The sequence below is a fragment of the Pseudophryne corroboree genome, chromosome 6 (genome assembly GCF_028390025.1).
Source record: "Pseudophryne corroboree isolate aPseCor3 chromosome 6, aPseCor3.hap2, whole genome shotgun sequence".
In the NCBI taxonomy this organism is placed as follows: domain Eukaryota; kingdom Metazoa; phylum Chordata; class Amphibia; order Anura; family Myobatrachidae; genus Pseudophryne; species Pseudophryne corroboree.
In genome coordinates, this window is record NC_086449.1 from 124674330 (window position 1) to 124699114 (window position 24785).

The 24785-nt window shown below is 46.5% G+C and overlaps 1 protein-coding gene across 1 annotated transcript in view; it reads left to right on the plus strand.

Annotated features, from left to right (window-relative positions):
- Window positions 1-24785, plus strand: part of DOK2 (docking protein 2) — a 99022-nt gene that overhangs the window by 38798 nt on the left and 35439 nt on the right. The window contains exon 2 of the mRNA XM_063931826.1: window positions 1689-1976. Within this exon, the coding sequence (XP_063787896.1) occupies window positions 1689-1976 (288 nt within the window). The remainder of the gene's footprint in view (window positions 1-1688; window positions 1977-24785) is intronic.

Consider the following 24785-nt stretch of genomic DNA (forward strand, 5'->3'; position numbering starts at 1 on the left):
AGACACAGCAAACCTTCTTGCCACAGCTCGCACTGATGTGTCATCCTGAATGAGCTGCACTACCTGAGCCACTTGTGTGGGTTGTAGACTCCGTCTCATGCTACCACTAGAGTGAAAGCACCGCCAGCTTTCAAAAGTGACCAAAGCATCAGCCAGAAAGCATAGGAGCTGAGAAGTGGTCTGTGGTCACCACCAGCAGAACAACTCCTTTATTGGGGGTGTCTTGCTAGTTGCCTATAATTCCCACCTGTTGTCTATTCCATTTGCACAACAGCATGTGAAATTGATTGTCAATCAGTGTTGCTTCCTAAGTGGACAATTTGATTTCACAGAAGTGTGATTGACTTGGAGTTACATTGTGTTGTTTAAGTGTTCCCTTTATTTTTTTGAGCAGTGTGTGTATATATATATATATATATATATATGTGTGTGTGTGTATGTGGGAAGGGGCATCTTAGCATGCCCCTTCCCCACATTGGAAAAATGTGTGGGGGTGGGGGGCGCCAATTCTCTTTTCTGGCACAGGGCACCAAAAAGTCTAGTTACTGCTCTGCAGAGCCTCATGTACCCCCAACACTCAAGTTAAGGATTTCTGTCTGTTGAGACGGGTAAGATAACAGCCCAACAAACAAAAAACATTGCTTAGTTACCTATGATATATGAACAAATTTAAGGTACTTTGGGGTCGCCGAACTCAAGAATGAAAGTAGTTGTTGAGATGGGATGTAGTCACCATCCCAGCGGGCGGGATCCCGGCGGTCAGCATACTGACGCCGGGAACACAACTGCTAGAATGCCGGCAGGGGGCCGAAAACTATTCCCACTTGTGGGTATCCACTTCACCCCTAGTGTGGGAATAGAATCTGTGGTAAGCGCAGCAAACCACCGAGCCCGCAGCATGGTGAGCGCAGCGAGCCCGCAAGGGGCTTTGTTGTGCTTGCCCCCCTGCCGGCATTCTGGTGTCTGGGATCCCGGCATCGGTATGCTGACCGCCAGTCACCAAAACCCAACACTTTGAGATAATGGATATGCGTGTATATGGGAATGTACCAAAACATTCTAGATAGCGAGACACACGAATATTCTAGGTGGCCACTCCTCGATTATTCTAGAACAGTGGTTCTCAAACTCGGTCCTCAGGACCCCACACGTTTTCCATGTCACCCAGCAGGTGCACTGTGTATCACCAACTGTCACATTTTAAAAATCTACAGGTGACCTGCAAAACATTAACCGTGTGGGGTCCTGAGGACCAAGTTCGAGAACCTGTGTTCTAGAATATTACCCATCCATATATAAGTGATCTACCACTGTCAGTTGACAGTTGGAAGATGAGCAGTTTGTTTTGTCTATTGTGTTTTTCTTGTATCTCGTCCATGTAGCTCAACAATTACAGCCAATCTAGTAAAACTGATGTCATATTCAGAATTAGCACCACAAAGTTGCCCCAATATCTCTCTAATATGATTAGCAATAAAATAAGGGCTGATCAGTGTAATTATTGAGCCAGTTAAGCACACTAAGCCATTCAGGTGGGATTAAAATAAATCCTGAAAACAAAAGGTGTTGCTGGTGCGTAAAGACCAGATTTGGGAAGCCCTGGTGTAAACCATAACTGTGTCATGTCTTAGCTATCTCCCTTACTGTGGCACTTTATCCACCAATAATGTCTCTTTGTACCTTTACAGAAGTGGAAGAAAGTATGGGGGGCTTTGTATGAAACAAACCCCTCCGGTTTGGCACGGTTGGAGATGTACGAGGGCGCTCAGCCCCCAGAAACTGGGCGTAAGCAGGAGTGCTGGAAACTGCTTCAGCTCAGCGAATGTGTCAGTCTCTCGGAGCGCTCTGGGGAGAGCAGCCCAAAGGATACCCGTGCTTTTAGCATCGAGACAACACAGCGGGTCTACCTGATTGCCAGCGACATCACCGAGCAGCCAAACTGGGTGAGAGTGCTCTGCAGCTTGGCATTTCCACAGGTGAGTCCACAAAGCTGCTGGCACAGATTATCAGACAGGATATATATAGTTGTGTTTGTAGCCCTCCTGCTCAGTTTCAGCACTCAGTGGGCCTGATTCAGGTCCCGATGCAAGTGGGCTGCATGTCGCTAAGTACCGATGATTGATACTCTGCGCATGTGCTGGACCCATACTGTGCATGTGCAGTATTGGTCCTGCGTCGTTGGACACACAAGGCGGGATGTAATGAAGTCCGAGTTCGGCGGCCGTGCGGGATGCCAGCCGAACTCAGACCCTTTTTTTAAAGGGGCAATCGCGTACAAGGCATGGTTTAGCCTGAACTCGGACTTCATTACATCTCGGTCAGTATGGCTATTGATTGTTAGTGATTGACAATCTGTTGCAATTTGGGAGCAGGGAGGAGGTGGCGACGGCAGCCACCTCCTGCCAGGAAGCAGCTGTGACGCACTCTCCAACATCTGAATCAGGCCCAGTGTACGCAGGTAACTAGCAGTACAATACACAGTGTACTGACAGTATCAGTGTAGTGCTATGAAGAACGGTCAGTCAGTTACATTACTGAACATGTGAGTGAGGACTGAGGGTGATGAGCGGGATCAGATTCAGGCATAGCAGCTCTGTGAATCATGTACTATACAGGTATTGGGGATTTTTGCAAATATATACTGTGTATTTTATTTGTAAATGCCAAAACCCCCTTCCATAAAATCCCTATAATTTGTTCTGACAGATTAATAAAAGGATTGTATTTGGCTATTTAGAATTTTTTTTTTTTTATAATTTGTGCAGGTGGAGCAGTTTATCCTATTATTCTAAATACGTTTTTATCTCTTATCTATAACAACATAACTCTGCAACCCTGTTCATTAGCATCAGTTGTGGATCAATAAAGGAAAAAAAATATTATTTGTTTCATTATGCTTTAGAAATCTCCAATATGCTGCACAACACTTTACTAAAAGGGGATCACAGAAACAATACATTTCACATAATGACACGAAACATGGTAACGATGGCCCAGCACAAAATGTGGGCATAATCTAAGTGGTGGGCAAAACACCTGATACATAAGGATAGTGGGATAACAACTGCAGGTATAAACTAGTCATTGGGCCTAATTCAGACCTGATCGCTGCTGTACGTTTTCACACAGCAGCCGAACAGGTCTGAACTGCGCATGAGCCGGCGCCGCAGTGCACCGCGCATGCCAAACAGCCGATGACCATCTCAGCCCAGCAATTGCCTCTGCCTGATTGACAGACAGAGGGGGTTGCTGGGCGGGAGGGGGCAGGTTGGCGGCGTTTGGGCGCTGTTTGGCCGCCGTTGTAGAGGCACGGTCCGGGCAACGCAGGCATGGCCGGACCGTGTGGGGGGCGGACCGCGTCGGCTGCGTGTCATCACACGCAGCCGCTGCGACCCAGACAGCGACGGGTAGCTGCCTGCCAGCGCACATGAGCCGCGCTGGTAGGGAGCTACTCGTCAAGTACGAAAGCATCGCCGCTGTGTGATGCTTTTGGACTTGTGCGGAGGACCAGACATGTGGGGCAGACTAGCCCTGTGCTGGGCATCCCCCCGCATGTCTGAGTGACTGATCGTAGCCGTGCAGCTACGATCAGGTCTGAATTAGGCCCATTATACAAATCTTAAAACAGCACTCTGCTGGCAACAGACTGCCTGTCACAGCTCTCGCAGGGATGGTGTGGATGCTGACCGTACTTCTGGGATTTGCTAATACCCTGGGCAGAGCCGCGGAGTCTAGCGTATCAGTGGTTTTCACCAGGGACTCCCACAAGGAATTTTGGGCTTTGCTGCACCCGTTACCAAGGTCATGGTCCTCTGACTGGGTTTTTATATCTACGGGGCTGGTGGACTCAGGAGGAACTGAAGGCAGACAGTGAGATTGGTCACATAGCCGACAGAAAATGGTCAGGACCAGGCAGGCAATGCAGTACTGGGGTCAGGCAAAATCAGGTCAGAGGGATGCCAAAGTCAGAACCAGGAGATTACTAGCAGCAGTGCAGTGCCAGGGAAGCAGGCAAGGAGAATTGTCAAATGGACCTGTTTACAACACTGGGAATAACACTGGAAATGAAACTAACCAGACTGTGTAGTACAGGATGTGAGCCTAATAGTCTGGCACTGACAAGTATATATATATAAGGAGGGGATTTGACATGACATCATGTTTGCACACACCTATGACATCATGTTTGCACACACTTGTGCATTTAAGAGGAGAAATGAGCAGTGTGTGCGTTACTATGAGAACTTCCAATGAGGGAGAGAGCAAGAACCCACTGCACAGCTGTCAGGGGAGAGGACACGCCGGGCAGCCCCACAATAGCTGCAAGCTGAACAGGAGCAGAAGACTGAGAAGCGTGCAAGACAGCAGAAGGCTGGCCCCCACCTGCTACATAGCTGCAGCGCCACTGGTCCCGGTAAGAGCAAGTTGGGCTCTGACGAGCTGCGACACTGTCCTTCACCATTTATCTTATCTCTTCTGGTTCTGGATAAGATTAAACTAGATTAAACTTAGGTGCTGGATGAAAGACATGAAAGCCAACAGTACACTGTGACATGAAAAATCGATGACACTGTGATGCCTATAATGTGCCGCTGTGTCCCAATTCCTTAGTCACCAATGTTGGGATTGTGCTGCATGTCCATCAGTATGTCCCAGGCCACCTTGGACTTGTTGATACTTTCCTCCTCTCTTACCTTCTGCTTATCCTCCAGCTCGGAGCAGATATCTGACCAGTTGGCATCATGCCAGCAGCTGGGCACAGTGCCAGGACACTTCTTCCTAATATTTGTGGATAAGCATGTCCTCAAAACAACCCTGCCCTTGGCGTGGTGGCTCCTCAGCTCTACCATGGCATTTCCCGCTGCCTTCACAAATGTTTTAGCTGAAAATGGAGGTGGCTAGCTGTGATTGTGTATTAGTGGATATCGGTGAATTAGAGACATGGCACTCGTATTTTGGGCCTAATTCAGCAAGGATCGCAAAGCAGCAAAAATCGCAGAAAATGAAAAGTAGGCGTGTAGGGGGGCGTACTAAAGGGCTGGACTCGCAAAAACTACGAGCAGGGGCGTGTTGTGGGGCATATGCTGATGTTCGGTAGGCGGTGCATACGCAATTTTTACTACTGATCGCACATTTATGGTGTGCAGTTTCTGAGTGACTACAGGTCTACCTTAAAAACTGCACAAGCTGACCTCAGTTGTAGAATGTTCATCATTGCTTCATTACACCTAGCTGAAGCAGCTCACACCTCAGACCAGAAATCACTTCATTCAGCTGTATTGAAACTTCGAAACATGTAAGGGAGCTTTAAACTCTGTAACACATGTTTCTTTATAAAATATATGTTAGTAACCTAATTGTTTTTACTAGAGATGAGCGGGTTCGGTTCCTCGGAATCCGAACCCGCCCGAACTTCAGGTTTTTTTACACGGGTCCGAGCGACTCGGATCTTCCCGCCTTGCTCGGTTAACCCGAGCGCGCCCGAACGTCATCATCCCGCTGTCGGATTCTCGCGAGGCTCGGATTCTATCGCGAGACTCGGATTCTATATAAGGAGCCGCGCGTCGCCGCCATTTTCACACGTGCATTGAGATTGATAGGGAGAGGACGTGGCTGGCGTCCTCTCCGTTTAGAGTGACTAGAGTACGAGAGACACAAATTTTGGGGAGCATATAGGAGGAGTACTACTTCTTGCTGCTGATAGTGTGACCAGTGACCAGTGCCACCAGTTTAATTAATCCGTTCTCTGCCTGAAAAAAAACGATACACAGTGTGACACAGTCACACATACCATATCTGTGCTCAGCCCAGTGTGCTGCATCATATACTGTATATCATTATCTGACTGCTGAGTGCTCAGTGCTCACTGCTCACACAGCTTAATTGTGGGGGAGACTGGGGAGCAGTTATAGCAGGAGTACATTTAAGTACAGTGCACACTTTTGCTGCCAGAGTGCCACTGCCAGTGTGACTGACCAGTGACCACTGACCACCAGTATTGTGATTGTCTGCTGACCACCAGTATATTGATTGTCTGCCTGAAAAAGTTAAACACTCGTCGTGTGGTGTTTTTATAAACGCATTCTTCAGACAGTGTCCAGCAGGTCCGTCATTACATAATATATACCTGTCCGGCTGCAGTACTAGTGTGATATATATATATATATTAATTTTATCTCATTATCATCCAGTTTATATTAGCAGCAGACACAGTACGGTAGTCCACGGCTGTAGCTACCTCTGTGTCGGCAGTCGCTGGTCCATCCATAATTGTATACCACCTACCCGTGGTTTTTTTTTCTATCTTCTTGATACTAGTAGCTTACTTTAGGAGTCTGCAGTGCTGACAGACAGTGTCCAGCAGGTCCGTCATTACATAATATATACCTGTCCGGCTGCAGTACTAGTGTGATATATATATATATTTTAATTTTATCTCATTATCATCCAGTCTATATTAGCAGCAGACACAGTACGGTAGTCCACGGCTGTAGCTACCTCTGTGTCGGCAGTCGCTGGTCCATCCATAATTGTATACCACCTACCCGTGGTTTTTTTTCTATCTTCTTGATACTAGTAGCTTACTTTAGGAGTCTGCAGTGCTGACAGACAGTGTCCAGCAGGTCCGTCATTACATAATATATACCTGTCCGGCTGCAGTACTAGTGTGATATATATATATATATTTTAATTTTATCTCATTATCATCCAGTCTATATTAGCAGCAGACACAGTACGGTAGTCCACGGCTGTAGCTACCTCTGTGTCGGCAGTCGCTGGTCCATTCATAATTGTATACCACCTACCCGTGTTTTTTTTTCTATCTTCTTGATACTAGTAGCTTACTTTAGGAGTCTGCAGTGCTGACAGACAGTGTCCAGCAGGTCCGTCATTACATAATATATACCTGTCCGGCTGCAGTACTAGTGTGATATATATATATATATATTTTAATTTTATCTCATTATCATCCAGTCTATATTAGCAGCAGACACAGTACGGTAGTCCACGGCTGTAGCTACCTCTGTGTCGGCAGTCGCTGGTCCATCCATAATTGTATACCACCTACCCGTGGTTTTTTTTCTATCTTCTTGATACTAGTAGCTTACTTTAGGAGTCTGCAGTGCTGACAGACAGTGTCCAGCAGGTCCGTCATTACATAATATATACCTGTCCGGCTGCAGTACTAGTGTGATATATATATATATTTTAATTTTATCTCATTATCATCCAGTCTATATTAGCAGCAGACACAGTACGGTAGTCCACGGCTGTAGCTACCTCTGTGTCGGCAGTCGCTGGTCCATCCATAATTGTATACCACCTACCCGTGTTTTTTTTTTCTATCTTCTTGATACTAGTAGCTTACTTTAGGAGTCTGCAGTGCTGACAGACAGTGTCCAGCAGGTCCGTCATTACATAATATATACCTGTCCGGCTGCAGTACTAGTGTGATATATATATATTTTAATTTTATCTCATTATCATCCAGTCTATATTAGCAGCAGACACAGTACGGTAGTCCACGGCTGTAGCTACCTCTGTGTCGGCAGTCGCTGGTCCATCCATAATTGTATACCACCTACCCGTGGTTTTTTTTTCTATCTTCTTGATACTAGTAGCTTACTTTAGGAGTCTGCAGTGCTGACAGACAGTGTCCAGCAGGTCCGTCATTACATAATATATACCTGTCCGGCTGCAGTACTAGTGTGATATATATATATTTTAATTTTATCTCATTATCATCCAGTCTATATTAGCAGCAGACACAGTACGGTAGTCCACGGCTGTAGCTACCTCTGTGTCGGCAGTCGCTGGTCCATCCATAATTGTATACCACCTACCCGTGGTTTTTTTTTCTATCTTCTTGATACTAGTAGCTTACTTTAGGAGTCTGCAGTGCTGACAGACAGTGTCCAGCAGGTCCGTCATTACATAATATATACCTGTCCGGCTGCAGTACTAGTGTGATATATATATATATATTTTAATTTTATCTCATTATCATCTAGTCTATATTAGCAGCAGACACAGTACGGTAGTCCACGGCTGTAGCTACCTCTCTGTCGGCAGTCGCTGGTCCATCCATAATTGTATACCACCTACCCGTGTTTTTTTTTTCTATCTTCTTGATACTAGTAGCTTACTTTAGGAGTCTGCAGTGCTGACAGACAGTGTCCAGCAGGTCCGTCATTACATAATATATACCTGTCCGGCTGCAGTACTAGTGTGATATATATATATATTTTAATTTTATCTCATTATCATCCAGTCTATATTAGCAGCAGACACAGTACGGTAGTCCACGGCTGTAACTACCTCTGTGTCGGCAGTCGCTGGTCCATCCATAATTGTATACCACCTATCCGTGGTTTTTTTTTCTATCTTCTTGATACTAGTAGCTTACTTTAGGAGTCTGCAGTGCTGACAGACAGTGTCCAGCAGGTCCGTCATTACTAGAGATGTGCACTTGAAATTTTTCTGGTTTTGTGTTTTGGTTTTGGGTTCGGTTCCGCGGCCGTGTTTTGGGTTCAACCGCGTTTTGGCAAAACCTCACCGAATTTTTTTTGTCGGATTCGGGTGTGTTTTGGATTCGGGTGTTTTTTTTTTAAAAACACTAAAAAACAGCTTAAATCATAGAATTTGGGGGTCATTTTGATCCCAAAGTATTATTAACCCCAAAAACCATAATTTCCACTCATTTTCAGTCTATTCTGAATACCTCACACCTCACAATATTATTTTTAGTCCTAAAATTTGCACCTAGGTCGCTGGATGACTAAGCTAAGCGACCCTAGTGGCCGACACAAACACCGTGCCCATCTAGGAGTGGCACTGCAGTGTCACGCAGGATGGCCCTTCCAAAAAACCCTCCCCAAACAGCACATGACGCAAAGAAAAAAAGAGGCGCAATGAGGTAGCTGTGTGAGTAAGATAAGCGACCCTAGTGGCCGACACAAACACTGTGCCCATCTAGGAGTGGCACTGCAGTGTCACGCAGGATGGCCCTTCCAAAAAACCCTCCCCAAACAGCACATGACGCAAAGAAAAAAAGAGGCGCAATGAGGTAGCTGTGTGAGTAAGATAAGCGACCCTAGTGGCCGACACAAACACCGGGCCCATCTAGGAGTGGCACTGCAGTGTCACGCAGGATGGCCCTTCCAAAAAACCCTCCCCAAACAGCACATGACGCAAAGAAAAAAAGAGGCGCAATGAGGTAGCTGTGTGAGTAAGATAAGCGACCCTAGTGGCCGACACAAACACCGGGCCCATCTAGGAGTGGCACTGCAGTGTCACGCAGGATGGCCCTTCCAAAAAACCCTCCCCAAACAGCACATGACGCAAAGAAAAAAAGAGGCGCAATGAGATAGCTGTGTGAGTAAGATAAGCGACCCTAGTGGCGGACACAAACACCGTGCCCATCTAGGAGTGGCACTGCAGTGTCACGCAGGATGGCCCTTCCAAAAAACCCTCCCCAAACAGCACATGACGCAAAGAAAAAAAGAGGCGCAATGAGGTAGCTGTGTGAGTAAGATAAGCGACCCTAGTGGCCGACACAAACACTGGGCCCATCTAGGAGTGGCACTGCAGTGTCACGCAGGATGGCCCTTCCAAAAAACCCTCCCCAAACAGCACATGACGCAAAGAAAAAAAGAGGCGCAATGAGGTAGCTGTGTGAGTAAGATAAGCGACCCTAGTGGCCGACACAAACACCGTGCCCATCTAGGAGTGGCACTGCAGTGTCACGCAGGATGGCCCTTCCAAAAAACCCTCCCCAAACAGCACATGACGCAAATAAAAAAAGAGGCGCAGTGAGGTAGCTGTGTGAGTAAGATAAGCGACCCTAGTGGCCGACACAAACACCGGGCCCATCTAGGAGTGGCACTGCAGTGTCACGCAGGATGGCCCTTCCAAAAAACCCTCCCCAAACAGCACATGACGCAAAGAAAAAAAGAGGCGCAATGAGGTAGCTGTGTGAGTAAGATAAGCGACCCTAGTGGCCGACACAAACACCGTGCCCATCTAGGAGTGTCACTGCAGTGTCTCGCAGGATGGCCCTTCCAAAAAACCCTCCCCAAACAGCACATGACGCAAAGAAAAAAAGAGGCGCAATGAGGTAGCTGTGTGAGTAAGATAAGCGACCCTAGTGGCCGACACAAACACCGGGCCCATCTAGGAGTGGCACTGCAGTGTCACGCAGGATGGCCCTTCCAAAAAACATTCTACAAACAGCACATGACGCAAAGAAAAATTAAAGAAAAAAGAGGTGCAAGATGGAATTGTCCTTGGGCCCTCCCACCCACCCTTATGTTGTATAAACAGGACATGCACACTTTAACCAACCCATCATTTCAGTGACAGGGTCTGCCACACGACTGTGACTGAAATGACGGGTTGGTTTGGACCCCCACCAAAAAAGAAGCAATTAATCTCTCCTTGCACAAACTGGCTCTACAGAGGCAAGATGTCCACCTCATCATCATCCTCCGATATATCACCGTGTACATCCCCCTCCTCACAGATTATCAATTCGTCCCCACTGGAATCCACCATCTCAGCTCCCTGTGTACTTTGTGGAGGCAATTGCTGCTGGTCAATGTCTCCACGGAGGAATTGATTATAATTCATTTTAATGAACATCATCTTCTCCACATTTTCTGGATGTAACCTCGTACGCCGATTGCTGACAAGGTGAGCGGCGGCACTAAACACTCTTTCGGAGTACACACTTGTGGGAGGGCAACTTAGGTAGAATAAAGCCAGTTTGTGCAAGGGCCTCCAAATTGCCTCTTTTTCCTGCCAGTATAAGTACGGACTGTGTGACGTGCCTACTTGGATGCGGTCACTCATATAATCCTCCACCATTCTTTCAATGGTGAGAGAATCATATGCAGTGACAGTAGACGACATGTCCGTAATCGTTGTCAGGTCCTTCAGTCCGGACCAGATGTCAGCATCAGCAGTCGCTCCAGACTGTCCTGCATCACCGCCAGCGGGTGGGCTCGGAATTCTGAGCCTTTTCCTCGCACCCCCAGTTGCGGGAGAATGTGAAGGAGGAGATGTTGACAGGTCGCGTTCCGCTTGACTTGACAATTTTCTCACCAGCAGGTCTTTCAACCCCAGCAGACTTGTGTCTGCCGGAAAGAGAGATCCAAGGTAGGCTTTAAATCTAGGATCGAGCACGGTGGCCAAAATGTAGTGCTCTGATTTCAACAGATTGACCACCCGTGAATCCTTGTTAAGCGAATTAAGGGCTCCATCCACAAGTCCCACATGCCTAGCGGAATCGCTCCGTGTTAGCTCCTCCTTCAATGTCTCCAGCTTCTTCTGCAAAAGCCTGATGAGGGGAATGACCTGACTCAGGCTGGCAGTGTCTGAACTGACTTCACGTGTGGCAAGTTCCAAGGGCAGCAGAACCTTGCACAACGTTGAAATCATTCTCCACTGCGCTTGAGACAGGTGCATTCCACCTCCTATATCGTGCTCAATTGTATAGGCTTGAATGGCCTTTTGCTGCTCCTCCAACCTCTGAAGCATATAGAGGGTTGAATTCCACCTCGTTACCACTTCTTGCTTCAGATGATGGCAGGGCAGGTTCAGTAGTTTTTGGTGGTGCTCCAGTCTTCTGTACGTGGTGCCTGTACGCCGAAAGTGTCCCGCAATTCTTCTGGCCACCGACAGCATCTCTTGCACGCCCCTCTCGTTTTTTAAAAAATTCTGCACCACCAAATTCAAGGTATGTGCAAAACATGGGACGTGCTGGAATTTGCCCATATTTAATGCACACACAATATTGCTGGCGGTGTCCGATGCCACAAATCCACAGGAGAGTCCAATTGGGGTAAGCCATTCCGCGATGATCTTCCTCAGTTGCCGTAAGAGGTTTTCAGCTGTGTGCGTATTCTGGAAAGCGGTGATACAAAGCGTAGCCTGCCTAGGAAAGAGTTGGCGTTTGCGAGATGCTGCTACTGGTGCCGCCGCTGCTGTTCTTGCGGCGGGAGTCCATACATCTACCCAGTGGGCTGTCACAGTCATATAGTCCTGACCCTGCCCTGCTCCACTTGTCCACATGTCCGTGGTTAAGTGGACATTGGGTACAGCTGCATTTTTTAGGACACTGGTGAGTCTTTTTCTGAGGTCTGTGTACATTTTCGGTATCGCCTGCCTAGAGAAGTGGAACCTAGATGGTATTTGGTAACGGGGGCACACTACCTCAAGAAATTGTGTAGTTCCCTGTGAACGAACGGCGGATACCGGACGCACGTCTAACACCAACATAGTTGTCAAGGCCTCAGTTATCCGCTTTGCAGCAGGATGACTGCTGTGATATTTCATCTTCCTCGCAAAGGACTGTTGGACAGTCAATTGCTTACTGGAAGTAGTACAAGTGGTCTTCTGACTTCCCCTCTGGGATGACCATCGACTCCCAGCAGCAACAACAGCAGCGCCAGCAGCAGTAGGCGTTACACGCAAGGATGCATCGGAGGAATCCCAGGCAGGAGAGGAATCGTCAGAATTGCCAGTGACATGGCCCATGGCCTGCAGGACTATTGGCATTCCTGGGGAAGGAGGAAATTGACACTGAGGGAGTTGGTGGGGTGGTTTGCGTGAGCTTGGTTACAAGAGGAAGGGATTTACTGGTCAGTGGACTGCTTCCGCTGTCACCCAAAGTTTTTGAACTTGTCACTGACTTATTATGAATGCGCTGCAGGTGACGTATAAGGGAGGATGTTCCGAGGTGGTTAACGTCCTTACCCCTACTTATTACAGCTTGACAAAGGCAACACACGGCTTGACACCTGTTGTCCGCTTTTCTGTTGAAATACCTCCACACTGAAGAGCTGATTTTTTTGGTATTTTCACCAGGCATGTCAACGGCCATATTCCTCCCACGGACAACAGGTGTCTCCCCGGGTGCCTGACTTAAACAAACCACCTCACCATCAGAATCCTCCTGGTCAATTTCCTCCCCAGCGCCAGCAATACCCATATCCTCCTCATCCTGGTGTACTTCAACACTGACATCTTCAATCTGACTATCAGGAACTGGACTGCGGGTGCTCCTTCCAGCACTTGCAGGGGGCGTGCAAATGGTGGAAGGCGCATGCTCTTCATGTCCAGTGTTGGGAAGGTCAGGCATCGCAACCGACACAATTGGACTTTCCTTGTGGATTTGGGATTTCGAAGAACGCACAGTTCTTTGCGGTGCTTTTGCCAGCTTGAGTCTTTTCAGTTTTCTAGCGAGAGGCTGAGTGCTTCCATCCTCATGTGAAGCTGAACCACTAGCCATGAACATAGGCCAGGGCCTCAGCCGTTCCTTGCCACTCCGTGTGGTAAATGGCATATTGGCAAGTTTACGCTTCTCCTCCGACAATTTTATTTTAGGTTTTGGAGTCCTTTTTTTACTGATATTTGGTGTTTTGGATTTGACATGCTCTGTACTATGACATTGGGCATCGGCCTTGGCAGATGACGTTGCTGGCATTTCATCGTCTCGGCCATGACTAGTGGCAGCAGCTTCAGCACGAGGTGGAAGTGGATCTTGATCTTTCCCTAATTTTGGAACCTCAACATTTTTGTTCTCCATATTTTAATAGGCACAACTAAAAGGCACCTCAGGTAAACAATGGAGATGGATGGATACTAGTATACTTATGGATGGACTGCCGAGTGCCGACACAGAGGTAGCTACAGCCGTGGACTACCGTACTGTGTCTGCTGCTAATATAGACTGGATGATTGATAATGAGATGAAATCAATATATATATGTATGTATATATAATATCACTAGTACTGCAGCCAGACAGGTAGATAATATATTTATTAGGTAATGATGACTGATGACGGACCTGCTGGACACTGTCAGCTCAGCAGCACCGCAGACTGCTACAGTAAGCTACTATACTCTATAGTAGTATGTACAAAGAAGAAAAAAAAAAAAAACACGGGTAGGTGGTATACAATTATGGATGGACTGCCGAGTGCCGACACAGAGGTAGCTACAGCCGTGGACTAACGTACTGTGTCTGCTGCTAATATAGACTGGATGATTGATAATGAGATGAAATCAATATATATATGTATGTATATATAATATCACTAGTACTGCAGCCGGACAGGTAGATAATATATTTATTAGGTAATGATGACTGATGACGGACCTGCTGGACACTGTCAGCTCAGCAGCACCGCAGACTGCTACAGTAAGCTACTATACTATAGTAGTATGTACAAAGAAGAAAGAAAAAAAAAAAACCACGGGTAGGTGGTATACAATTATGGATGGACTGCCGAGTGCCGACACAGAGGTAGCTACAGCCGTGGACTAACGTACTGTGTCTGCTGCTAATACAGACTGGATGATTGATAATGAGATGAAATCAATATATATATGTATGTATATATAATATCACTAGTACTGCAGCCGGACAGGTAGATAATATATTTATTAGGTAATGATGACTGATGACGGACCTGCTGGACACTGTCAGCTCAGCAGCACCGCAGACTGCTACAGTAAGCTACTATACTCTATAGTAGTATGTACAAAGAAGGAAGAAAAAAAAAACCCACGGGTAGGTGGTATACAATTATGGATGGACTGCCGAGTGCCGACACAGAGGTAGCTACAGCCGTGGACTAACGTACTGTGTCTGCTGCTAATATAGAGTCTAGACTGGATGATAAATTATTGATAATGAGATGAAATCAATATAATATCACTAGTACTGCAGCCGGACAGGTACTATATATATTTATTATGTAATGACTGATGACGGACCTGCTGGACATTGTCAGGTCAGCACAGCACCGCAGACTGCTACAGTAAGCTACTATAGTAGTATGTATAAAGAAGAATGAAAAAAAAAAACCACGGGTAGGTGGTATACAATATTATATATATATATATATTATATACAATTATATATATATATATATATATATATATATATTAAACTGGTGGTGATTGATTATTAAACTGGTGGTCACTTCAGGTCACGTTGCAACTTGCAACTAGTACTCCGAGGCCTAAGCAGACAATCACAAAATATATTATTATACTGGTGGTCAGTGTGGTCACAACAATGGCAGTGTGGCACTGACTCTGGCAGCAAAAGTGTGCACTGTACGTTATATGTACTCCTGAGTCCTGCTCTCAGACTCTAACTGCTCCCCACTGTCAGTGTCTCCCCCACAAGTCAGATAATACACTTACAGTCACACTATCTATTATCTAATCTATAAATATCACTTCAGCAAGTAGTATAGTAGTATACAGTATAGTAGTACTCCTCCTAATAATGCTCCCCAAAATACTGTGTCTCTCTCTTCTCTAAACGGAGAGGACGCCAGCCACGTCCTCTCCCTATGACTCTCAATGCACGTGTGAAAATGGCGGCGACGCGCGGCTCCTTATATAGAATCCGAGTCTCGCGATAGAATCCGAGCCTCGCGAGAATCCGACAGCGTGATGATGATGACGCTCGGACCCGTGTCAAAAACCTGAAGTTCGGGCGGGTTCGGATTCCGAGGAACCGAACCCGCTCATCTCTAGTCATTACATAATATATACCTGTCCGGCTGCAGTACTAGTGTGATATATATATATATATTTTAATTTTATCTCATTATCATCCAGTCTATATTAGCAGCAGACACAGTACGGTAGTCCACGGCTGTAGCTACCTCTGTGTCGGCAGTCGCTCGTCATCCATAAGTATACTAGTATCCATCCATCTCCATTGTTTACCTGAGGTGCCTTTTAGTTGTGCCTATTAAAATATGGAGAACAAAAATGTTGAGGTTCCAAAAATAGGGAAAGATCAAGATCCACTTCCACCTCGTGCTGAAGCTGCTGCCACTAGTCATGGCCGAGACGATGAAATGCCAGCAACGTCGTCTGCCAAGGCCGATGCCCAATGTCATAGTACAGAGCATGTAAAATCCAAAACACCAAATATCAGTAAAAAAAGGACTCAAAAATCTAAAATAAAATCGTCGGAGGAGAAGCGTAAACTTGCCAATATGCCATTTACCACACGGAGTGGCAAGGAACGGCTGAGGCCCTGGCCTATGTTCATGGCTAGTGGTTCAGCTTCACATGAGGATGGAAGCACTCAGCCTCTCGCTAGAAAAATGAAAAGACTCAAGCTGGCAAAAGCACAGCAAAGAACTGTGCGTTCTTCGAAATCACAAATCCACAAGGAGAGTCCAATTGTGTCGGTTGCGATGCCTGACCTTCCCAACACTGGACGTGAAGAGCATGCGCCTTCCACCATTTGCACGCCCCCTGCAAGTGCTGGAAGGAGCACCCGCAGTCCAGTTCCTGATAGTCAGATTGAAGATGTCAGTGTTGAAGTACACCAGGACGAGGAGGATATGGGTATTGCTGGTGCTGGGGAGGAAATTGACCAGGAGGATTCTGATGGTGAGGTGGTTTGTTTAAGTCAGGCACCCGGGGAGACACCTGTTGTCCGTGGGAGGAATATGGCCATTGACATGCCTGGTCAAAATACCAAAAAAATCAGCTCTTCGGTGTGGAAGTATTTCAACAGAAATGCGGACAACATTTGTCAAGCCGTGTGTTGCCTTTGTCAAGCTGTAATAAGTAGGGGTAAGGACGTTAACCACCTCGGAACATCCTCCCTTATACGTCACCTGCAGCGCATTCATAATAAGTCAGTGACAAGTTCAAAAACTTTGGGCGACAGCGGAAGCAGTCCACTGACCAGTAAATCCCTTCCTCTTGTAACCAAGCTCACGCAAACCACCCCACCAACTCCCTCAGTGTCAATTTCCTCCTTCCCCAGGAATGCCAATAGTCCTGCAGGCCATGTCACTGGCAATTCTGACGAGTCCTCTCCTGCCTGGGATTCCTCCGATGCATCCTTGCGTGTAACGCCTACTGCTGCTGGCGCTGCTGTTGTTGCTGCTGGGAGTCGATGGTCATCCCAGAGGGGAAGTCGGAAGACCACTTGTACTACTTCCAGTAAGCAATTGACTGTCCAACAGTCCTTTGCGAGGAAGATGAAATATCACAGCAGTCATCCTGTTGCAAAGCGGATAACTGAGGCCTTGACAACTATGTTGGTGTTAGACGTGCGTCTGGTATCCGCTGTTAGTTCACAGGGAACTAGACAATTTCTTGAGGTAGTGTGCCCCCGTTACCAAATACCATCTAGGTTCCACTTCTCTAGGCAGGCGATACCGAGAATGTACACGGACGTCAGAAAAAGACTCACCAGTGTCCTAAAAAATGCAGTTGTACCCAATGTCCACTTAACCACGGACATGTGGACAAGTGGAGCAGGGCAGGGTCAGGACTATATGACTGTGACAGCCCACTGGGTAGATGTATGGACTCCCGCCGCAAGAACAGCAGCGGCGGCACCAGTAGCAGCATCTCGCAAACGCCAACTCTTTCCTAGGCAGGCTACGCTTTGTATCACCGGTTTCCAGAATACGCACACAGCTGAAAACCTCTTACGGCAACTGAGGAAGATCATTGCGGAATGGCTTACCCCAATTGGACTCTCCTGTGGATTTGTGGCATCGGACAACGCCAGCAATATTGTGTGTGCATTAAATATGGGCAAATTCCAGCACGTCCCATGTTTTGCACATACCTTGAATTTGGTGGTGCAGAATTTTTAAAAAAACGAGAGGGGCGTGCAAGAGATGCTGTCGGTGGCCAGAAGAATTGCGGGACACTTTCGGCGTACAGGCACCACGTACAGAAGACTGGAGCACCACCAAAAACGCCTGAACCTGCCCTGCCATCATTTGAAGCAAGAAGTGGTAACGAGGTGGAATTCAACCCTATATATGCTTCAGAGGTTGGAGGAGCAGCAAAAGGCCATTCAAGCCTATACAATTGAGCACGATATAGGAGGTGGAATGCACCTGTCTCAAGCGCAGTGGAGAATGATTTCAACGTTGTGCAAGGTTCTGCTGCCCTTTGAACTTGCCACACGTGAAGTCAGTTCAGACACTGCCAGCCTGAGTCAGGTCATTCCCCTCATCAGGCTTTTGCAGAAGAAGCTGGAGACATTGAAGGAGGAGCTAACACGGAGCGATTCCGCTAGGCATGTGGGACTTGTGGATGGAGCCCTTAATTCGCTTAACAAGGATTCACGGGTGGTCAATCTGTTGAAATCAGAGCACTACATTTTGGCCACCGTGCTCGATCCTAGATTTAAAACCTACCTTGGATCTCTCTTTCCGGCAGACACAAGTCTGCTGGGGTTCAAAGACCTGCTGGTGAGAAAATTGTCAAGTCAAGCGGAATGCGACCTGTCAACATCTCCTCCTTCACATTCTCCCGCAACTGGGGGTGCGAGGAAAAGGCTCAGAATTCCGAGCCCACCCGCTGGCGGTGATGCAGGGCAGTCTGGAGCGACTGCTGATGCTGACATCTGGTCCGGACTGAAGGACCTGCCAACGATTACGGACATGTCGTCTATTGTCACTGCATATGATTCTCTCCCCATTGAAAGAATGGTGGAGGATTATATGAGTGACCGCATCCAAGTAGGCACGTCAGACAGTCCGTACTTATACTGGCAGGAAAAAGAGGCAATTTGGAGGCCCTTGCACAAACTGGCTTTATTCTACCTAAGTTGCCCTCCCACAAGTGTGTACTCCGAAAGAGTGTTTAGTGCCGCCGCTCACCTTGTCAGCAATCGGCGTACGAGGTTACTTCCAGAAAATGTGGAGAAGATGATGTTCATTAAAATGAATTATAATCAATTCCTCCGTGGAGACATTGACCAGCAGCAATTGCCTCCACAAAGTAGTACACAGGGAGCTGAGATGGTGGATTCCAGTGGGGACGAATTGATAATCTGTGAGGAGGGGGATGTACACGGTGATATATCGGAGGATGATGATGAGGTGGACATCTTGCCTCTGTAGAGCCAGTTTGTGCAAGGAGAGATTAATTGCTTCTTTTTTGGTGGGGGTCCAAACCAACCCGTCATTTCAGTCACAGTCGTGTGGCAGACCCTGTCACTGAAATGATGGGTTGGTTAAAGTGTGCATGTCCTGTTTATACAACATAAGGGTGGGTGGGAGGGCCCAAGGACAATTCCATCTTGCACCTCTTTTTTCTTTAATTTTTCTTTGCGTCATGTGCTGTTTGGGGAGTGTTTTTTTTGGAAGGGCCATCCTGCGTGACACTGCAGTGCCACTCCTAGATGGGCCAGGGGTTTGTGTCGGCCACTAGGGTCGCTTAGCTTACTCACACAGCTACCTCATTGCGCCTCTTTTTTTCTTTGCGTCATGTGCTGTTTGGGGAGTGTTTTTTTGAAGGGCCATCCTGCGTGACACTGCAGTGCCACTCCTAGATGGGCCAGGTGTTTGTGTCGGCCACTAGGGCCGCTTAGCTTACTCACACAGCTACCTCATTGCGCCTCTTTTTTTCTTTGCGTCATGTGCTGTTTGGGGAGTGTTTTTTGGAAGGGCCATCCTGCGTGACACTGCAGTGCCACTCCTAGATGGGCCAGGTGTTTGTGTCGGCCACTAGAGTCGCTTAGCTTACTCACACAGCTACCTCATTGCGCCTCTTTTTTTCTTTGCGTCATGTGCTGTTTGGGGAGTGTTTTTTGGAAGGGCCATCCTGCGTGACACTGCAGTGCCACTCCTAGATGGGCCAGGTGTTTGTGTCGGCCACTAGGGTCGCTTAGCTTACTCACACAGCTACCTCATTGCGCCTCTTTTTTTCTTTGCGTCATGTGCTGTTTGGGGAGTGTTTTTTGGAAGGGCCATCCTGCGTGACACTGCAGTGCCACTCCTAGATGGGCCAGGTGTTTGTGTCGGCCACTAGGGTCGCTTAGCTTACTCACACAGCTACCTCATTGCGCCTCTTTTTTTCTTTGCGTCATGTGCTGTTTGGGGAGTGTTTTTTTTGGAAGGGCCATCCTGCGTGACACTGCAGTGCCACTCCTAGATGGGCCAGGTGTTTGTTTCGGCCACTAGGGTCGCTTAGCTTACTCACACAGCTACCTCATTGCGCCTCTTTTTTTCTTTGCGTCATGTGCTGTTTGGGGAGTGTTTTTTTTGGAAGGGCCATCCTGCGTGACACTGCAGTGCCACTCCTAGATGGGCCAGGTGTTTGTGTCGGCCACTAGGGTCGCTTAGCTTACTCACACAGCTACCTCATTGCGCCTCTTTTTTTCTTTGCGTCATGTGCTGTTTGGGGAGTGTTTTTTTTGGAAGGGCCATCCTGCGTGACACTGCAGTGCCACTCCTAGATGGGCCAGGTGTTTGTGTCGGCCACTAGGGTCGCTTAGCTTACTCACACAGCTACCTCATTGCGCCTCTTTTTTTCTTTGCGTCATGTGCTGTTTGGGGAGTGTTTTTTGGAAGGGCCATCCTGCGTGACACTGCAGTGCCACTCCTAGATGGGCCAGGTGTTTGTGTCGGCCACTAGAGTCGCTTAGCTTACTCACACAGCTACCTCATTGCGCCTCTTTTTTTCTTTGCGTCATGTGCTGTTTGGGGAGTGTTTTTTGGAAGGGCCATCCTGCGTGACACTGCAGTGCCACTCCTAGATGGGCCAGGTGTTTGTGTCGGCCACTAGGGTCGCTTAGCTTACTCACACAGCTACCTCATTGCGCCTCTTTTTTTTCTTTGCGTCATGTGCTGTTTGGGGAGTGTTTTTTGGAAGGGCCATCCTGCGTGACACTGCAGTGCCACTCCTAGATGGGCCAGGTGTTTGTGTCGGCCACTAGGGTCGCTTAGCTTACTCACACAGCTACCTCATTGCGCCTCTTTTTTTCTTTGCGTCATGTGCTGTTTGGGGAGTGGTTTTTTTGGAAGGGCCATCCTGCGTGACACTGCAGTGCCACTCCTAGATGGGCCAGGTGTTTGTTTCGGCCACTAGGGTCGCTTAGCTTACTCACACAGCTACCTCATTGCGCCTCTTTTTTTCTTTGCGTCATGTGCTGTTTGGGGAGTGTTTTTTTTTGGAAGGGCCATCCTGCGTGACACTGCAGTGCCACTCCTAGATGGGCCAGGTGTTTGTGTCGGCCACTAGGGTCGCTTAGCTTACTCACACAGCTACCTCATTGCGCCTCTTTTTTTCTTTGCGTCATGTGCTGTTTGGGGAGTGTTTTTTTTGGAAGGGCCATCCTGCGTGACACTGCAGTGCCACTCCTAGATGGGCCAGGTGTTTGTGTCGGCCACTAGGGTCGCTTAGCTTACTCACACAGCTACCTCATTGCGCCTCTTTTTTTCTTTGCGTCATGTGCTGTTTGGGGAGTGTTTTTTGGAAGGGCCTTCCTGCGTGACACTGCAGTGCCACTCCTAGATGGGCCAGGTGTTTGTGTCGGCCACTAGGGTCGCTTAGCTTAGTCATCCAGCGACCTCGGTGCAAATTTTAGGACTAAAAATAATATTGTGAGGTGTGAGGTGTTCAGAATAGACTGAAAATGAGTGGAAATTATGGTTTTTGAGGTTAATAATACTTTGGGATCAAAATGACCCCCAAATTCTATGATTTATGCTGTTTTTTAGTGTTTTTTGAAAAAAACACCCGAATCCAAAACACACCCGAATCCGACAAAAAAAATTCGGTGAGGTTTTGCCAAAACGCGGTCGAACCCAAAACACGGCCGTGGAACCGAACCCAAAACCAAAACACAAAACCCGAAAAATTTCAAGTGCACATCTCTAGTTTTTACACTTACTAACAATCAAGGTTTGACAGCCACACTTTTTTTTAAAAGCAAGCGTTAATTAAAATTTCCAAGCATTTTGTTTTGTAGGATCAGCTTAATGTCTTTTAGCTTCCTAACAGGTTTTTAATGCTTTTTACGCAATTAACACTTTTTTTGTTAACAAAACATATCCACATACATTTGGTTACATTTTTTTTTTTTTGGCCAGGAAAGTAGGTAGTGCAATATTTGAGGTTAAAACTAGAGATGTGCACCGGACATTTTTCGGGTTTTGCATACCTCCCAACATGACCCTCTCCAGGAGGGACATAATGTTCTGCTTCTGGACTTCCCTTTTAATCTATGATTGCCAGCACCTGTGTTGAACAGGTTAATGGATAAGAAAGGTGTTTCAGCACAGGTGATGGCAATCATAAATTAAGAGAAAAGTCCAGGAGCAGAGCATTGTGTCCCTCCTGGAGAGGGTCATGTTGGGAGGTATGGTTTAGTGTTTTGGTTTTGGATTCGGTTCCGCTGCCGTGTTTTGGATTCGGACGCGTTTTGGCAAAACCTCCCTGAACATTTTTTGCCGGATTCGGGTGTGTTTTGGATTTGGGTGACTTTTTTCAAAAACCCCTCAAAAATAGCTTAAATAATAGAATTTGGGGGTAATTTTGATCCTATAGTATTATTAACCTTAATAACCACAATTTCCACTCATTTCCAGTCTATTCTGAACACCTCACAATACTATTTTCAGTCCTAAAATTTGCACCGAGTTCGCTGGATGACTAAGCAAAGCGACCCAAGAGGGCGGTACAAACATCTGGCCCATCTAGGAGTGGCACTGCAGTGTCAGACAGGATGGCACTTAAAAAATTAGCCCCAAACAGCACATGATCCAAAGAAAAGAGAAAAAGAGGTGCACTGTGGTCGCTGGACGGCTAAGCTAAGCGACACAAACACCTCAATATCACAGGAATTATTTGTTCTTCTAATCAATGGTATTATTGGTCCAAATCACTGGAAGAAAATGACAAAATCACTGGAATTATTCGTTCTAATCAATGGTATTATTGGTCCAAATCACTGGAAGAAAATTACAAAATCACTGGAATTATTTGTTCCAATCAATGGTATTATTGGTCCAAATCACTGGAAGAAAATGACAAAATCACTGGAATTATTGGTCCAAATCACTGGAAGAAAATGAAAAATCACTGGAATTATTCGTTCTAATCAATGGTATTATTGGTCCAAATCACTGGAAGAAAATGACAAAATCACTGGAATTATTTGTTCTAATCAATGGTATTATTGGTCCAAATCACTGGAAGAAAATGACAAAATCACAGGAATTATTCGTTCTAATCAATGGTATTATTGGTCCAAATCACTGGAAGAAGACTGACGTTTTTGGGATCATGGAGACATAATGTTTTTGAATATAAATCCTAAAGCAGGTGGTGTGTTAGAGCAATAGAGTGCAAGAGACCAGCCATGCAGTTTCTGAAATATTATGACAAAATGTTACTGTATTTCATAAGCACTCATTCCTAACTCTGCTAAGTACTGTTTGGTATACTGCATCTGGCTTCCATGAGGTAGTTGTCCATTATTTCAGCTTCCATTGACCTTTTTGAAAGCGGTAGAAGTTATCGATTCTTTTTTTTAATTTTTATTTTCCCCTATTTTTAATTTTCTCCTGCATAGCCCAGTAAAATGTTGCAATGTTAAGTATTGACTTGTGCCTTCTGGGGGTCCACTTCTTCACCAAACCCAGCCAAATCTCATCCTGATTCCTAACCCTCTGTTCCACGTTCTCTATGTACCCCATCTGTGTCACCCATGTCTGTCTATCCCTCCCCTTTAGATTGTAAGCTCTCACGAGCAGGGCCCTCTTCCCTCATGTGCTTATATACTGTTGGTCACCAAAATGCTGCACTGTAATACTATATATACTGCTCACAAAAATGCAGATATGGAATGGATACTTGCAGTGACACAGAGCTGCAAGAATGATACAGAAATGGCCTACTGTACAACTATATACTGTTAGTCACCTAAATGCTGCACTGCAATACTATATATACTGCTCACAAAAATGCCGCACAGATATGGAATGGATACTTGCAGTGACACAGAGCTGCAAGATACAGCAATGGCATACTGTACAACTATATACTGTTAGTCACCTAAATGCTGCTCTGTAATACTATATATACTGCTCACAAAAATGCAGCAGAGATATGGAATGGATACTTGCAGCGACACAGAGCTGCAAGCAGTAGCGTAAGTTTATCCCAGTTGCCCGGAGGCAAGAAAAATATTGGTGCCCCCCCCCCCCCCCCCACACACACACACTTTATATAATCCGTGAGCCAATAAGATGCCGTTTTGAGATCCGAGTAACACCGAGCAAAACCGAACCTGTTCATCTCTAATTCTAACTACATGAAGCTACTACAAAACCATTGCAACTAGGCAGATCTATGTAGGAGTCCAGCCACACCCTACATAGATCTGCTCAGTCACTCACAATGCTGATTATTTCTCTGACAATTAATTTGCAAGTGTCATCAGAGCCGGCCATAGGTATAGGCAAACTAGGCAATTGCCTAGGGCATTTGATATGCCTAGGGGCATCATCAGCTTCTGCTGATTAAAATGATATGCAACATGCCTACATTCTGTATGTAGCATTTCATATGCAGATACAGCCACAGTCTCACACAGTATATTGGCATGCTGCATATCAGTTTAATCAGCAGAAGCTGCTTGTGCATCCTAGTCACATAGCAATGCAAATAAGATGCATTTTCATTTTTAAAAAAAAGGTGCCCGACGTTAGCATTGATGCAAGATTTGTGAGGACACATCTGTATCCAAGCAGAGGCAGAGGTCACAGTGTTAGTGGAAGTGTGAGTGCTGTGTGCATGTGAGTGGGTTGGTTGTGCAGTAGTGTTCAGAATATGTGTAAGGAGCATTATGTGTGTCATGTAAAAATGCTTTAATAACGTGCTACATATGGGTAAAGGGCCATTATGTGTATAAGGGCATTAATAATGTGCGGCATATCTGTAACAGGGTACTACTGTATGTGTGTCATTATGTGTATAGGGTTA